General features: G+C 40.7%; 2 protein-coding genes across 3 annotated transcripts in view; both read right to left on the bottom strand.

The window, feature by feature from the left end:
- Positions 1–1738: 1738 nt before the first annotated feature.
- On the bottom strand, positions 1739–5792 carry bhlhe40 (basic helix-loop-helix family, member e40). 2 transcript variants are annotated; one of them, XM_079748485.1, is made up of 5 exons: positions 5407–5792; positions 5164–5227; positions 4921–5034; positions 4441–4564; positions 1739–4128 (listed from the first exon to the last, which is right to left on the bottom strand). In XM_079748485.1, the coding sequence occupies exons 1-5, from the start codon at positions 5481–5483 to the stop codon at positions 3122–3124; spliced, it is 1386 nt and encodes a 461-aa protein (XP_079604611.1). In that variant the 5' UTR covers positions 5484–5792; the 3' UTR covers positions 1739–3121. The 2 variants fall into 2 exon arrangements, with proteins under 2 accessions (XP_079604611.1, XP_079604612.1); XM_079748486.1 differs by having other exon boundaries at positions 4927–5034; positions 5407–5791.
- Positions 5793–7624: 1832 nt separating this feature from the next.
- Positions 7625–17987, bottom strand: part of itpr1b (inositol 1,4,5-trisphosphate receptor, type 1b) — an 88187-nt gene continuing 77824 nt past the window's right edge. The window contains exons 56-58 of the mRNA XM_079747617.1: positions 16417–16577; positions 12452–12613; positions 7625–8853 (exon numbers count right to left, since the gene is read on the bottom strand). Of these exons, the coding sequence (XP_079603743.1) occupies positions 8767–8853; positions 12452–12613; positions 16417–16577 (410 nt within the window). The 3' untranslated portion in view covers positions 7625–8766. The remainder of the gene's footprint in view (positions 8854–12451; positions 12614–16416; positions 16578–17987) is intronic.

Raw genomic sequence — 17987 nt, 5'->3', positions numbered from 1 at the left:
GCTATGTCTCTATCAAGTAGCCGAAAAACAAAAGCGTAAGGAAATGTGCAGAGGTTCGCGTCCCGAAGACTTAAGTGTTTTGGGGTAGTAACGGGTGGCCTGACGTAGGGCACATTATTATTCAATTATTTTCTGAGAGTGTTGTGTTGTATCACAAGATTGGCTACAACTTGGAATGTGCTGACATATCGCCTGATATCGACATGGCTATTGACATGTGTTGTAATGTTGTGTTGTAATTCTGGCCTTTTAAATTAGGTAGGCTAACTAGCGTTTGCTTATTATGGTTAGATCGACTTCGTGCTAAGCTTACTTACCCCTGATAGGAAGTGTGCCCCTTGCCGGCTGGGATGAAATTGACGCGAGAAATGACTTACACTTATTGAAGTGATCTTTATTTTTTTTAAGTATCGAAAGTGTATTTGAATTAACAAATTCCTTACAAGATGTTAAATCACAGCATGTTTGGATCCAGCTTCGAAACAGTAACATAGGGTTACTAAGTTATTGACTACGCAGTAGGCCTAAATTAAACATTGTCAAAATATAAAAATTAAAATCTATGATGGCTCAATTCAGTGCAGCAAATAATACGACGTACAGAAGCTTAAAGCATTTATATTGATAGATGAGGCATGTGCTACTTTGCAAATGTAAACCACGTTGATAAAACAACGCTAAAACAATGAATTAAACAATCAGCATGATATCACTATTTTTCATTGACTTAGATGAAATCTAAATGTCCTGCCCCGACGCCCCCGACGCATGATGACATACGCTCGTGCGTATGTGACCGTTGACTGGTATATCAACACAAGGGGGCGTGCGCACCTTATCTATGAACCACCACCATGGCTGTACAGTTATTCTGATCATTGGATTCTGATGCTGTTCCAACTTCGTCAAAGGGATCAGCACAAATTTTCTTTTTATTACAAATGAAAACAAAGCCATTTCTTTTTTAATATAATATTGAAAGCTTACAGACAACAACTGTAAATGAATTACACTTTAAAGTATCGATAATACTTAGGTGGTGTCATTATCATTTAATAATAAAGTTCACAGTTGCCTCATGCGCTCTTAAAGGCTTAATCAACCCTCCTAACCATTCAATACCCATTTCAATGTTTTAACGAATAGGCTTCAGCCTCTAATTCCTCAAAGATTGGCTAAATCATGAATATTCTGTAAATATTTTATTTCTAGGATTTTCCTAATTTAGTAATACAGACAAATATAGATAGTTATTAACATGAAAGATAAAATTGCTTTTGAGTATATCCTTGAATCACGTGCCTTAACATTACTTTGTTGTTATAAAGATGATTCAAAGAGACTAAAAAATGTGACCTTCATTCTCTGATTTCATAAAATAGTGACAGTAATAAACTAGGATAAAGTAGTAGTAAGCTTTCGTCAAGTATTCAATGGTATATAATATAAAATAAAATCCCCCACTTAAACACTATAGTATCATATAAGTCTATCAATTGACTTTTAATATTTCAAATCTGCAACAATAATGTGACTCTTTACATATTTTGTTGTAACTAATCAAAATGCCCTGAGTGTGGACATGTGGCAGAGCTGTAATTTGAGGCTCAGTATTGATTTACAGAGGAACGGCTGTTCTATACGTTATGTAAGTCTTGTTATGCAAGTGTGTGTGTTTTCAGGAGCTGAGGGTATTGATGGTTGGAAGCATATCCAAATACAAACACATAATTCCACGTGAGGAAAAAAACTTTATTAATATTTTTTAATGTATATCAACAATACTTTATAGACAAAATATATACAACAAACCACCCTGTGTTACATCTTAAAATAAAATATCCAGTACCTCTTTCATCTTTACAAAACTATTATTTTTGTTTTGAACATTATACATTCACGCTCTTTGTCACAGACATTTGATTTAGTGTAAATACATTGAGACTTGTGTCTGCTTTAAACAAGCAAAAGGCAATAGACTAGAGATGTGTTAGCATGATGCAGATCCGCGGCTTTAGCACAATGCTACTAACGTGTTTTCCTTGGCATACAGCGAACAAACTTTGAACTCCCTCTCTCTCCCTAGTTACAACGCAAATACACTCAGTGGGTCACGTATCAAAAATAAACATGTACAAGTTGAAATAAAAGTTTTAACAAAAAGTTATTATAATACATTACTTCAAAGGAACTCCCATCTAGTTGCACAAATAATAACGTGTCACAAACTTGTGCTAATGTAAAAAAAACCATGGTGTACATCGTTCAACAGACACAAACCACCGTGGCTGGTTGGTGGATATACCATCCCGCTGAGTACAATAAACCATTGTTTGACCTTATAGCCGCAAGGTAGTTTATGGATGAAATGCATGACAAAAATCTCTGGCTAGCATTGTACCAGACATTACTTGGTAACATTCTAGTCTTTAAGAATGGTCCTGTTGTTGTCCCTGGGAGAGTTTATGCAAGAGAATAGCAATACAAGAACAGCTCAGCTCAGCTATCGACAGCAGGTAATAATCATGAACTCCTCAAAGCAGCATCTATCTTGGGGAGGGCTTCTTTTTGTTCGACATCTAACATTCTTTACAGACCCGTTATGTGCGCAAGCCCATATGATTTACGGTGGGTGGGCATTTTCACTGCATCACATTATGGGTTGGCTTTTGACATTCATCACAAAGTGTAAAGAAACCAGGTTGAACAAAACAAAAACCGATTCTAACAATAAAAACTCTCCTGACTTCTTCACTTTTTTCAACTTTGAACTAGTCGCCATCACAGTGTTTCAGAGCTACACGACAGGTGATCTGTAAACAATAAGAATGAGGAGAGCGTTCAGGATTCAACGACTGATTATTGTTACCCTTCAGTCTATTGCGAGCGCACCCTGAACAAAGGGGACCACAAGAGGCCTGGACCCTCAAGAGAAAGAGAGGGAAAGAGGGAGGGATTTGATGGCGCAAACTGCGGTGGTAGACGGGTACCAGTGTCTTATTGTCCATATCTCTCGTTGATATTTTCCAGCGGGTCAAGTTCTCAACATTCGGTGGGCAGGATTTCAACCAAAATAATAACAATACAAATAATAACAAGATAAAAAAAAAGCAAAACAGTTTTAGTCTTTGGTTTCCGTGCTTAAGTGGGGAATCTGTTTAAGGGCGTGCCGGAGAGCGGGGGACTCCATGTTAGGGGTCTGGTGCTGTTGTGCCGGGGAACCAGCCCTGGGGGACCTTACTAGAGAGGAGGAGGAGGAAGAGGGGGAGGAGGAGGAGGAGGAGGAGGAGGTAGAGGGGGATGAGGAGAGTGCTTCTGGCTGCAAGCTGCCAGCGGAGCCCACCGTCATGCCCGGTGGGTACATGACGGGCATGCCCCCGGAGTACCAGCACTTCTCCAGCATGGGCAGGTAGGCGGCAGCGGCGGCCGCGGCGGAAGGGATGAGGTAGAAGGGCATGCAGAAGGGAGGCTGGTTGGGGGAGAAGCTCATGTAGCCGGACCCCGCCCCCAGCTGAGCGGAGAGGCTCTCGTCCTCGGAAGAGTCACACCTGGACCTCTTGGCTCCGGGGGCCTCGTCGTCCTTGCCGCCGTGGTGATGGTGGTGGTGGTGGCGGTCCTCCTGTTTGACGGCGCTCTTGTCGGACGCGGCCGTCGGCTTTAGCGAGCCGCCGTTCTCGCCGCGGCACTCGGTCCGCTGCAGCTTCTCGTGCTCGCCGCCGTAACCGCTGTCCGTGTCTGTGTCGCTCCCGCTCTGCTCGCTGTGCCCTCCGTGGGCGTTAGTCCTCTGGATGACGGGGACGCAGTTCATGGCGTGGCCCTCGGGAACACGAGCCGGGGGCTGGCGGCCAGTGCCTCTCTCCGGTGTCTCCGCGGCTTGGTGGCGGGCCGAGGAGGAGGAGGAGGAGGAGTAGGAGGAGGAGGAGGAGGAGTGGGCGGTTTGCCGTGGGCTCACGGGATGATGCACGACGTCGGACGCCACCTTGTGGATGTGGCTGATGAGGTGGGAGGAGCTCAGGTCTCGGCTGCTATCCTGATTGGCCAGGTATTGCAGGACCTCCTTAGCGCAGAGGTGGAAGCCAGAGCGGAACATCTCCTCGCCGTTCTCTGCCGCATCACCTCCCTGATCGCCTGGAAGGAACGAAGGCGGTTAGATCACCACATTATATTCACCAGATTAGGCTACACCACACCGGATCAACCTGCAGGTTTTTGTTTTTTGGTTGAACAAAAAATGTTTTGTGGTTGGATTGTTGTGTCTTACGGTGCTCAAAGTGTCTTTGAACACCTCTAAAAGTGTAATATATTCGTCATTATTACCATGTATTTACATTATTTTTTAATGTTTGACTCAAAACACCTGTGTGTGTGTGTGTGTGTGGTGTGTGTGTGTGTCTGTGTGTAATTGTATATATTTCCAAGTTTGTGAGACTGTAAACATACCAATTTGCAGACCGTTCTGCAGGGCAATGATTTTCTGCTGCTGTTGCTCGAGCACAATGCTCAGGTCTTTCACGTGCTTCAGAGTCAGCTCCAGCACCACCGCTTTTTCCAAATGACCCAGCGTCTAAAACAGGAAGACCTACGATAAGCATGTTGATCTTTCTTATGCAACACGTTCAGCAGCTGAACCGAGGATAAGCCCTCCGCCACGGGGTTGGGAAGCCATGCCATGCTTTCGCACATACACACGCGCGCGCGGGGGGGACAACATGCACATGTCTGACAAACAATAAAGCATTGTTTTTATCATTTAATAATAGTGTATTTCACATTTTATTTTGCATGGGGGTAATACGAATAAAATAAAAACTAATAGAGGGAGCAGAACTGTAAAGCAACGAGCATTCATCCGATATGTACTAGCTCAGAATTGTCTGTCGTCGGTCACACTTGAGAGATATAAGGAAGATAAAAACTCACACTCACTGTAAGCTTTAGGTGTTCTGGCAACAAGTCCTTCAACTGTGCGATGCATTCGTTGATTCTGTCACGCCTTTTCTTCTCAATCAATCGGTGAGGCAACTTGTATGTTTCCTGAAAGAGGTTGGAAATAAAGAAGAATGTATTAAGAATTCGTATGAATTAATCCATAAACGAAGGACGGTGTCACCGAGAGAAAGAAAGGAAACGTGAGATATTGTAAATAGTTAAACTTCTCTTTACCTTGCTGTTATCCCCACGCTTCAACCCTCTTCTTGGTTTGTACATGTACATGGGATACTCCATTCTATGGGGACAACAAAATATGAATGTTTATCAATATGTGTTTTTTGGTGTGATATTAAATTCAGATCATGCAAAATGATTTAAAATTATCTCAAAACAAAGTTTCAAACATGCCAATTGAAAAGAAATTGCAGAAACAGACAATAAAAATTATAATACAAAAATAAAATAAACACTTACCCTTGCATGTCTGCTATCTCTAGCGACGGGTGTTTTGGCAAACAAGGAGGCGGCTGCGCACTTGTAATCCTCTCCATATCTTTCCCAAAATGTTCCGGCAGAAATAATAAACAAAATATCCCTTAATGTTGATAATGCGCGTCTATCTATGTATTTCAGACGTCAAAATGCATAAAATGTAGTCGGCTGTCAAGAAATCAAAAACTAATAGAATCCAGTTATTAATAAGAAGAATCTAGATTTGTTTTCAATGTACATTCCCGCTTCAGACCGCAGCACTGCAAGCAAATACGATGTTGTCACTCTGAGCTCTAGACACGGCAATACTTTACAGCAGCTCCACGCCCCGACTAGATGTGTGAGAGAGTGGGGCGGTTTTGACTACGTGTTAAATAAACCCTGTGACTACAGGCACGTCTCTCGCTCCCTCTGTCGGATAATGACCCAGCTCGAGTCACATGAGGCTCACGTGTTGGACGGCGCTTTCAACCCTCGAGGAGCACGGCCCCTTTTTCTGCTGTGAGTAATAACAAGGAGGATCTGCACGAGCCTGGCCCTCCCCCCATTCTAGCGGAAGGTGTCTCGTGTACCACCACGCTCTGCTACGCAGTTAGAGCGGAACGTGCGCAGCCACGGTATTTACAAAAAATAAAATTAGGGCAGAATGTTTCACGTCGTCTTGAAACTGTCCTGCCTTTTCCTGTCAATTTGTTGTTATTAATGAAAAATAAACATAGTTGAAACATTAACATCTAGGCTGTAGCATGTTAGTGGGAATAAGAATAGTCGCAGAATAACTCTTTAGACTAAGCTATACCAAAATTGGCTTGAATAAATAATAACAACCATAACCAACATATATAATTGCGCGCAAAGGGCTACTGACAAAGACAAAAAGTTATCTTAATTTTCGAGGAGCCCTTCAACATATACCATGTTCAATGTTAAAGAGTTTGCAAATAAAGGGCTACAGCCCATATTGGCCATAAAATGACTTCAATGCGCATCGGCCCCTATAACGACTATTAAATCTTGTCGAATAAAAAACACGCTACGCTTGAACACATTCCGCTCACAGTTGTTTTACGAAACTATCCATCACGTTCTTCAGGTCTTTATTTTTTTTATTATTTGTTTTACATGTGCGCTGCCTGCTTGTCGAAGCGTGCCCTCTCATACTGTACTCGTCTGCTGCTACACGTGCACATGCGGCGAGAGGAGAATGTGGACGGCGGCGGCGGCGAGCTGCTCGCGCTGAGCTGTCACGTTGAGCTCCTCATGGCCGCTCAAGTAACAAGGAGCAGAGCAGCTCTGCCGCTGACGTCATCTGCACGCACCGCATGGGATGGGAGCGACTGCTGTCTGGTAGGGTCACAGACACATCACCCCATGTCCCCGCTCGAGACGAGACGCCTATGAGGCGATACTGAGAGTTTACAGGTATCCCAAAGAAGACAGTTTATTTCAAAGGAACCCCACACCAGTTTCAGCGTAAATATACAAGCTTGAAATAGACGATTTTTAAAGAATGATTTTATCCGAATTGGCCGCAGCGATTGTCGTTCTTAAGGTGAAATGTTAGGCTTACAATAGTGCTGACGTGTTTTAGAGGACTCATAATATCACAACACTAGGGGTTAAGCTGAATATAGTTGTCGTGCACATCGACAAATAAAAATAATCAGGCCGTATAAGGACAGATGGGATTGTTTCTTGTACATAGCCTCTTGTCTATTGCTTCTTTTTGTATAGGTTAACTCTTATTCAAACATAGATTTTAAGTTCATTATTTGTCGTAGTTGTTATTGTTTACCCAGTTTCACATTGCTTGCCGACAACAAGCGTCGGCCAACAGCATTTAGTAGGTAAAGTAACACGTCTGAAAGAAAACATGTCAAGTCATTACCACCCTTTCACTGTGAAACAGAAACTCTGATATCAAGTTGTTGTTACGTTTGTTACCTTAAGACCACCGTCATATTCTCCATAACTGAAACATCCCCCATGACCTGCTTTTAAACACCCTCATTATCATTCGAGTTAACTCTTTAGATCCACTATACACACCTGGTGTAATGACAAACCCAAACTCAAGAAGCACAGGATAGTTGCATACAATTAATTAAATACTTCTACTTTAATGTACAAATTGACACTGCTTAGAATGGAAATATTGTGGCTTTTTTTGCATTTATTTCCATTTTTTATTCTCCTGGAAATGTACTACTTACAGTATACAAAAGCAATGGTTAAAGCAATGGTTGTATGTACACTTACAAAAATACTGCCCCACTCATAAAAGCAATTCCGTAAATTAATAAATAAACAAATAAATAAACAAAAATATTAAATACATAGTTTTTGATAATTAAGACTTTGCAGCTATGCAAGATAAACTAAATTTCCACTGTTATGGGAAAAATAATAAAAAGGCACATACAAAAATGTGAGACGCATTTTGGTCATATTCTAATGATTCATTATTAGCTGTAAACTCCTGAGCATAATGTATTAGCAGCACTGACACACATAAATATATAAGATCATCATAAAACAAGCTTTCAGATAAGACAGCATTGGACAAACAAATGTATATATATATACATATATATACATATATGTATATATATATATATATATATATGACACAGTTAACTATCTTGAGTGCCTTTGAATTGTTTGCAATATACACAGCAAAGAAATTAAATAAATGTAATTGAAATAAAAAAAATAATAATTGGGCTGGCATATTAATTATTATTAATATTATTATTTTCACTTCTATATTAGGATTTAATTCAACATATCCCCTACCAAGGGCTATTTGAGACAAACATGACACGACAGAAGAGTGCAAGCTCTCAACCCTTACAAAACAATTCAAGACTCAAGTCCACATATATGAAGGTTGCATAAGATTGAGTATTGCACCAAAAGACAAAGAAGGAAAGTTAATAAATACTGCTTAAACCGTTAGAAAAAAAAGCTTTAAATGGGACTTTTCGTGTAACTTTCCAGTCCATTCGGCTTCTCCGTCGTTCAAGTTCATTCAGTAAAGGCCATGTATCGAACAAAAATCCCATTCGTCTCTACATAGAAAAGCACTTGGCACCACGGGCCCTGGCAGGGCCACATACATTAGGCTTACTGAGTCGTACCGGATGGAGCCACCACGAGCACGGGCTAGACATTATAAGACATGATACCGTCACTAACCTACTTGTGTTTCTCTAAAACGTTTCATACCATTATAAGCTGTAGCTACGCGGATCACACACCGCACAGACACCCGGAGCAGAGGCTCGGCAGTCCATCGCCAGTTGCCCCCTCATTGGGTGGTCGGGTTGGGTCAAGTTGTCGCTACGCAGGCTGCTGGGGGTTGGCATTCATGTGCTGCGGGTGGCCCAATAGGCCGATGCGCTGCTTTTGCTTCCGTTGCTCTGTCATCTGACAGAGAGAGAGAAGAGAAAACCGAAAGGCGGACATTTTGTTGATCAGTTAGTACCTGTGAATATACGCTGGAGCGAGACTTCTGCTACTGGTCTGCGGCAAATCTGAAGTTACTCTTGCCTGCAGATGTTTTTAGCACTGAAGTGTGTTTTATCAAACGGATAAGATTCTTCAGAAATCTTTACCACAACACTCATCCAGAGAGTCCTGTGGCTCTGACGTAAGCCTGACTGTAAACAAAACTCACTCTATTTTCAAAGTTGTTACCCTTTAGTCAAGATATATACCCACAGGATGCAACCTCCTCTGATAAACAAGGAGGCATCAGAAACTAACAGGCAGCCTTGGCAGCATATGCTGTAAGGATAAACGTATCTGTAATGCGTATGGATATGTTCAGTTGAGTTGCTTTTATTTGAAAAACTTTGAATAATTAAAGAGGAACATTTCTCTACTGTATTTAGACACACATACACACACACATATATGACAAGAAACAACCTTGGAGATTAATGCCATTTGGTGTTTGTCTTTCAGGCGTATCAATAAAAGTGCAGCGCTAATTTAAAAGGGGTGAGCTATAATTGGGTGGTTCCTCTCCACTGGTTTCCTCCCTGGTTGGTCCTGTCTGGGTCAATGTGTCTCAATGAGATTCGCTTCCTTACCCATACTTCTCACTTCAACAACAAATATCTCTTTATAGTTCTGCAAAAAAAAAGAACTGAACTACACAACTCTCTTACCATCATTGAGCCGATTATTTGAACATGGATGTCAAGTGTTATATATATTTTTAAATGGCAAATCGATTTGATCATCTGTCAGAGTACCGGTTAGTATTAGTGTGCTGGTGGGAATTCTGCGCTGCCGAATCATTTACTCCACAATTCAAATGAATAGACCTTCCAGATAATGCACACTTGAAATTCTTAACGTGTTTAGTGTGAGTTGGAATAAACAACGTTAATTTATTAAAGAATTACATTTATTTTACAAGCAATTACTCCAGTTCTTCTTTCCCTAAGCTGTGCACAACACCACAAAAAAAAGTGAAAAAGTGGAAGGAGAAACTGAATTCTGAACCAAATAGTCTTGTAGTGACGGCTTGTAAAAAAGGGTTGATTCTCCTTGTTGAAATTGACCCATTTAGATATTACCACTGGACTGATTGACAAAAAGTGGTCTCACCACTGTAATCCAAACCCCAGGAAGAATCACAGAAGGCGCCAAAGCCAAAATCCTGAACCTGAATCCTGAAATCCTGAGCCGTTCAACATGCTGCGGTTTAGGGATGGCTGTAGGAGCAGGTGGACAGAACAAACTTCACTGGTAGACAAACCTCACTGGTAAGTGCCAGCAGACCCCAGATCACCTTTTTGGGATATTTTATTTTTGTTAAACGTGTTATTATGTCTTCCATGATCTTGAACATGGTGGTCGATGCCATTTTGCCAAAATGTTCATACTCAACGATGCATGCCATCAAAAAATATATGTATCACATACTGGTCTTTGTTGTAACCATGGAGATAAAGCCTTAAATTATTCCTTTTAGGGTGTTTGTATTTTCAGGTGGTTTACCTCATCGGACAGAAAAAACTGCCACCGTGATTATTAATTTGAAAGAAGAAAACTGTGTTATCAGTATTCAGTTAATCAAAAGGCAGATGGGGCTTAGTAGTTAGTTGTCCATGTATGAATGATGTATTGCAGGTGTAATTATAATATTCAGATGAAAATATCTATTTGTCATCTTATTGTAATTTTGGATTGTAAATTATATTTCGGCGTTATAACGAAAGAACAACATAACGAACCAATTTCCTGTCTTACCAACAGGGCCACAACGTGTATCCAAACTTAAAATAGTTTCTGCTCTAATGACGCAGACACCATCAGGTTGAAAGGCCGATGAGCAGTGTTGTGAACCATGACTCATTGTCTTCTGTTTTTAGTAAGCTCTGCATCTAAAGGGCAAGAGACTTACACAGAGAAAGGTTGGCTGTTTATATTGATGGCTCAATGAGGCTTTGGCAAAACTTTTATTAAAATACATTGTGTGACCCGTGTACATTGCGTGTGAACTTGTGACCGAGCTTTTCTCTACTTCCTAGTCCTTCTGGCACTAGCAAGGTATAATTTACCAGCTGAAAAATTCTCCTCAATTAACAGAGAACTACCTTTTATTCATTCATCCATCTGTCCATTCTCTCCAACCATCAATCAAATGTCCACAATCCATCATTGAACCATTATCAATCCATCCATCCATTATCCATCTATCTTTCATCCATCCATTATCCATCCATCCATCGTCTATATTTCATCCATTATGCATCCAAACATCCACAATCCATCCATACACCCATGCCTCCATTATCCATTCATACATTATTCAATCAGTCTATCAATCATCCATCCATCTTTACCCACTAAGGCCCTCATTAAATGAGAGAAATATCAAGATTCTACAACAGTTTTTTAATTTCCACACAAAAACCCTGACAAGAAAAGGGAACACACTCATAACCGTCTTGTAGAATCATCCGCGGCAATGTTTCAGATAAATCTGCATAAAACGCCCCCTTGTTTTATATTGGTTGACAAACGAGGTTGTTCGAGCTAATGTAGTGTTCCCCCCTATTGGGGTAATCTGGGAAATAGGAATGAATGCGTTGTTCCGACTTCTTGGCCGTAGCTGGAACCTATCCCTGCTTCCATCGGCATGAGGTAGGGAAGGATGGCACGCCTGTCTATCACCAGTGTCACACACATCATGACTTAACGATGCCTGATCTCAGGTCTGTCATTAGCCTGCGTGTTATAGCAGGTAACAGGAAACCAGAACACCCAGAGGAAATGCAAGCAAAGTCGACACAGCAGGAAGGGAGGCAGCAAAAGGAACCATGCCAGCTCTCTAAAGCTGCAGGGTGGCGCTGCTCCCTACTGTGTTGGTGTACACTGGGTCTAATTTAATAAAAGGTCCATTCAAAGGATTTGAACCTTAATTGAATATTCAAATAATAGATATTTGTGTAGCGTTTTATATGGCACTTACTGACTTAATAATCGTTTAATCTGTCCAAGTCCCGCTGGCTCTTAATTGGCTGCAAGAAATCGGAAGCTTGAATCTGGCTTACTGCTTTATCCGGTCAGTATTTGAGTTGATTTGACTTTTGTCAAATAGTGTCAAGCAATTGTTCTTTGATACATCAATAGGTTTGATTGAAGAACCTGCCACTTGTATGTCCGTTTGGATTCAGGACTTGAATCCAAGTCAGTTACACAATATTACACTATAACATTGTTGGTTGATCAAATACAGGAAGATCTTAGTTCCCGTCTCCTTCTAGAAATCAGCATAATTTGTGTTGTGCTTCTTTGAGTTTTATCTTTTAGTATCCTACATCATGAGCCACTGTACCTGAAAAGGCATTTTCTTCATTGTTATTATTCCATTAAGGAACCAGCACTCAGTCTTGAAGTTCTTGTCACAAGTGGAGCGTGTCGCATCTTATTATGTGATACATGTTATCATTTTGAAGGTTTTATAAGGTATTATGGAGGTATTTTGGGTTGCGGTGGTTGAACGGACCTGTTCTTTGAGCTCTGTCAGTTGGCCCGAGAGGTTGGTCACCAGCTTCATGGTGGATTCCAGCTTCTCCTGCAGATTTCGGATTTCATTCTGCTCACCATCCGCATCGCTGCTCACCAGGGACATGGCTCTCATTCTGGGAAACCAGTCAAGGTTGTGGTCCTGGGTCAACGGAGAAGGGAAATAAACAACGCAGCAGTTATGATCATCGAAAGCTTGAAGCTTGAGAGGAAGTCTTTTTAGGGTAATTCTTGCCTTGACAAATTCAATATTTGAAACGGACAGCACCCTTATTTGTTTAGCATAAAATGGGATCAAACTCATCTCTGGGACCTTCCATTCCATTTCCAACTAAATGGGAATAATTTGTTTCATGAATGTTAGAGACAGAAAAAGACAGACAGACAGACAGGCATGCAGACAGATAGACAGGTGGGTGGACAGACAGAAAGACATGTAGCTATACAGACAGACAGACAGACATAAAGACCGATGGATAGATACAGATGGATAGACATAGACAGACAGACAGACAGACACACATACAGAAAGGCAGGCAGATGGATAGATACAGATTGACAGATGGATAGACATAGACAGACAGACAGACAGACATACAGAAAGACAGGCCGGTTGACCGGCAGAGAGTTGAACTTCTTTAACAGAGACACCCCCTGAATTAACCGCATGACGGGCATGACAAGGCCCGAAAGCACATTGTTCACAACAAGATTAAAGAGAAAAACACTGCTCGGCAGGTGAGTGCATCCTGCCGGCTGGGTACCACAGAACTGGGCTGGGAAAAGTCCCTGATTTCAGTGGTTTAGTGTGAGGCGGGGAGGTGAGTGCCTGCGGTGGTCACAGGTTTGCCACAAAGCCTCTTCTCGGTCTCACATACACACACACACACACACACACACACACACACACACACACACACACACACACACACACACACACGGTCGAAGGGGAAGCACACAACAGTAATATAGTGAGAGGCCACACTCATTCTGAAAACAAGCTTCACTTCCTGAATGCAAAGAAAAACAACAGTAGTGCAACGTTGTTGTTGAGCTGTGCCTTCACTCTCTTTCACCCTCAGAATGGACAAACTAAGTTCATTGCTCAAATCAACTATATTCTTTTAAAATATCTTTTTTATATTGGTTTGTAATTCAAAAAGTTTCAAAGACTACCAGGTACATGTATGTGCATCGGAAAGCTGATAGCATGCAGGCGAGACCTTAACCAACAATAGGCAAAATATGAGTATTAAAAGCGAAAGTGTATAAAACATAGGAAGGCGATATTTGATTTATTTGAATGCCATTCAAGTGAATTGCATCATCCAACAATGACTTCATGTCGGCCACGTTCAGTTCTGATAATACTCTTTCTCAGAGATGAGATGGTCAAGGAAAAAAAAAGGGGATGGTTCCTCATTTTTACTTCAATCGTGTATTCTAACCATGGTAATCATACTGTGTGCGTGTGTGTGTGTGTCTGTGCGTGTGTGTGTCCCCAGTCCTTCAGTGTTTACAATGCTTCCCGTAAGTGGAAGGAATCATTGGCACTTGAGACATGCCAGTTCAATGGAAATGACGGAAGTAACATTTCTCAATATTAGGAACCGCAGGGAGGGCCCGAGCTAGGGAAACAGGATATGTTGTTGGGTCTTAGACCGCAACAGAAATATTTCTCTCCTGGCAAAGGAGAGAAAGCAAAAACCAACACTCAGATCTAGTTAGTTATACCATATAATACGTTTTTCCTCTCTTTCCAAGGTGTTTTATTCTCATATGTCACGAGACAGCGGCGTCTCTATGGTGTTAGACACACAGTGGTCGTAGAAGAGCAACCGGTGGTGTACGCAACACCTTTACCGTTTACCATTGCATTTGCCATTTCCACCTGACGCATAGGGCAACGATCTCTGCCTCTGACGTCAGGCCCAGTCATTATCAGAGCAGTCGTGAGGGCCTGTACTCCCCCAGCTACGCGCTCCTGTCGCTGTTCCCACATTAAAGCACACTCAACGGATATGGTAAGACAAACAGCTGAGTGGGCACAGATGCTGTTCAGATTACGCAAATGGTTGTCAAGTCTGTACATTAGAACAATAATGGCATGCCAAAAGAAGTGCCTCGCGTTAAAGTCGTTTGAAATGCATGAATCAACCGTTTTTGGAACAAATTTCACGAATTAACAAGAATGTACACATAATATCCATTTAAATACATGGATATTGATATATTAAATATATGAGTATGTGAACATAAATATATGCCATTTATATAGACTGTTCTAATCAAAATCATATTTAACTACAATACATTCATGTGTGCATCTGTGGGTGTATGTGTGTGTGTTTGTGTGTATGTGCGTGTGTGTGTGTGTATGCGTGCGTGTGTGTGTGTGCATTTGCTTGTGTGTTGCAGGTGAGGTTTAAGCGTGTTTCTTCCAAGTTTCACAGGAGCTAACCCCGACCCCCAGACTCAATACGACAGCGATGGCGAACTGTCTCGAGAAAGTACGTCACTCACGGGCAGCACAGACACTGCAACAAATAAAAGGGGCTTTCCTTTGGCTAGAAACAACGTTTGTGCAATGAACTCAAGTTGATTAAAACCCAAAATCCTATCTCTACTGAAATATTTTCTCCTACGAAGAGCAACATTTAATAAGCAATGGTCATCATGATCATAATTAAATCTATGTCAATTGTTAATGAAATGCTTGATTTAATTTGGACCACTCTCCGTTTGTTATCTTAATAATGTTTCATACAATTCTTTTTAATCTTTATATTTCCGGATATTTTGTTATTTGCAGTTGCAATTTGTATCAAGAAATACATATTTTAAAATATCTAACGTAGAATTTACACGTATTATTTTATTAATCAAGAGTTTGCTAAGTATGATACATTCTATTAGAAAATATTTCATAACCTTTGTATAATGTACAATATAAAAATGTATATAAAGTATATATATAGAAATTACACATTATTTCTTTATTTTGTTCTTCAAATAGCCATTACTACTTCTCAATAAACCATTTTAAGCATAATTGTATTACCTTAATTATATTAAACTAAATCAACTAGAGTACACCATACAAATGTAGATCATGCATGGAAATTACACATTCATTATTTATAAATATTTCTTTAAATAGCCATTACTACTTTCAAATGAAACATTAAATTAATAAAACTATAGCAATTAAAACCGTAAGATATTTTTAATATATACGTAAATGTATGGTTAAATCGATAAACAAATATAAAGCTGATAAATATTAAGTGAGCTGCGATATTAGTGGCTCAACTTGCAGGCATGTGAGTGTGTGTGTGTTTGTGGGAGACAGAGAATCGTTATGGATGTGTGTGAATGTATGTGTGTGTGTACGTGGATGTGTGAATGTGTTGGTATTAAACGATTAAGCAGGCAGTTAAAGCATTAACAAATAGCGCGACAGCGTGGGCTTGCTGTGTCTGAAGTTGATTCTCCGTTCACAAAGCTCACGTCTGCGGTCACGTGTTGGAAGCAGCTGGGGTCAAGGAGTCGGGGGATTACCTATTAGACCCTGGAGGTCAGACTGGCTGCTACTTAGTATCAACGTTTTATTTGGAGGTTAAAGTTCAGAGGTTAAGGAGTTATTCAGACAAAATACAAAAATACCTTAAAAAATACCATTATACCCAGAGAAATTGATTTAAGGTGACTGTTTAGGAAAGCAATTTACTGTCAAGGAGGAGGAAAGGTGAACATTCTTGAAAGGGTATTTGGAGGCAAAGATCTTCCACAAATCCCAGAGAACACCAGCTATCAAATCAGGCTAAAGATCTAATATTGGTGGTAATATTGCGTTGCGGTGCCCTAAGCAGAACTCATGAGATGCATGAGGTGCGCTGGTTGTAAACAGTCTGATAAAGGCCCTGGCTTGGGGAAGCATCTCACCCTGATCATCTCCGCCACGTAGCTCTCGGGGCCGGTGTACTCGGTGGAGTCCTTCACCTTCACCAGCACGATGAAGAAAAGGTAGTGCCACATGTTGTGCTCCACCTTAATGTGCTCCTCAAACGTCACTGTCTTGTTGTCAAACTTGTCGCGCTCCAGACCTGTGAAGAAACAAAGCAGCTTACTTTCATATGGTCCATAGAGACAGATAGAAACACAGATGCACTAACACACTTCCATAGGGTCAGATAGAAACACAGATACACTAACACACTTCCATAGAGACAGATAGAAACACAGATACACTAACCAACTTACATAGAGACAGATAGAAACACAGATACACTAACACACTTCCACAGGGTCAGATAGAAACACAGATACACTAACACACTTCCACAGGGTCAGATAGAAACACAGATACACTAACCAACTTACATAGGGTCAGATAGAAACACAGATACACTAACCAACTACCATATAGTCCATAGAAACAGATAGAAACACATATACATTAACACACTTCCACAGAGTCAATAGAGACAGATAGAAACACATATACACTAACACACGTCCATAGAGACAGATAGAAACACAGATACACTAACACACTTCCATAGAGACAGATAGAAACACAGATACACTAACACACTTCCATAGAGACAGATAGAAACACAGATACACTAACACACGTCCATAGAGACAGATAGAAACATAGATACACTAACACTTACATAGAGACAGATAGAGACACATATACACTAACACTTGTCCATAAAGACAGATAGAAACACATATACATTAACACACGTCCATAGAGTCCATAGAGACAGATAGAAACACATATACACTAACACACGTCCATAGAGACAGATAGAAACACATATACACTAACACTTGTCCATAAAGACAGATAGAAACACATATACACTAACACACGTCCATAGAGACAGATAGAAACACATATACACTAACACTTGTCCATAAAGACAGATAGAAACACATATACACTAACACACGTCCATAGAGACAGATAGAAACACATATACACTAACACTTGTCCATAAAGACAGATAGAAACACATATACATTAACACACGTCCATAGAGTCCATAGAGACAGATAGAAACACATATACACTAACACACGTCCATAGAGACAGATAGAAACACATATACACTAACACACTCCCATAGAGTCCATAGAGACAGATAGAAACATAAATACACTATGGACTATACAGCAGTAGGTTCGAGACATAGAAACACAGATACATGCTCATATCTTATTGGAGAGTTACACACAGAGGTTAAAATCTGCCTCTTTAATCTATTTACCAATGATTATGTTACCTGGTTAGGGAGTGAATACGTGTAAATCTGTGTGATCATGAGGAGTTGTAAATACCCCAGAAAGAGCATAAAGCTTAGAAAAGGACAACCGTAGTGTAAAAAGGCACGTATTCCGTTCACCCACAAAACAACCTACCGAAAAAGACAACAACAACAACAGCAACCAGCCCCTTTGTGACATATGATGCTCAGGAGTTCAGAACATTATCACAACAGTGT

The sequence above is a fragment of the Pollachius pollachius genome (genome assembly GCF_949987615.1).
Source record: "Pollachius pollachius genome assembly, chromosome: 12".
In the NCBI taxonomy this organism is placed as follows: Eukaryota; Metazoa; Chordata; class Actinopteri; order Gadiformes; family Gadidae; genus Pollachius; species Pollachius pollachius.
The sequence above is the reverse complement of the archived record's forward strand: the minus strand, read 5'-3'. Positions and strand labels throughout refer to the sequence as shown.

Coding starts and splice junctions, on each gene's coding strand:
- bhlhe40 (XM_079748485.1), bottom strand. CDS start 5,483: ATGGAGAGGATTACAAGTGCGCAGCCGCCTCCTTGTTTGCCAAAACAC. Junction 5,228..5,406: donor GAGATAGCAGACATGCAAGG/GTAAGTGTTTAT, acceptor TTGTCCCCATAG/AATGGAGTATCCCATGTACA. Junction 4,565..4,920: donor ACCTAAAGCTTACAGTGAGT/GTGAGTTTTTAT, acceptor TTCCTGTTTTAG/ACGCTGGGTCATTTGGAAAA.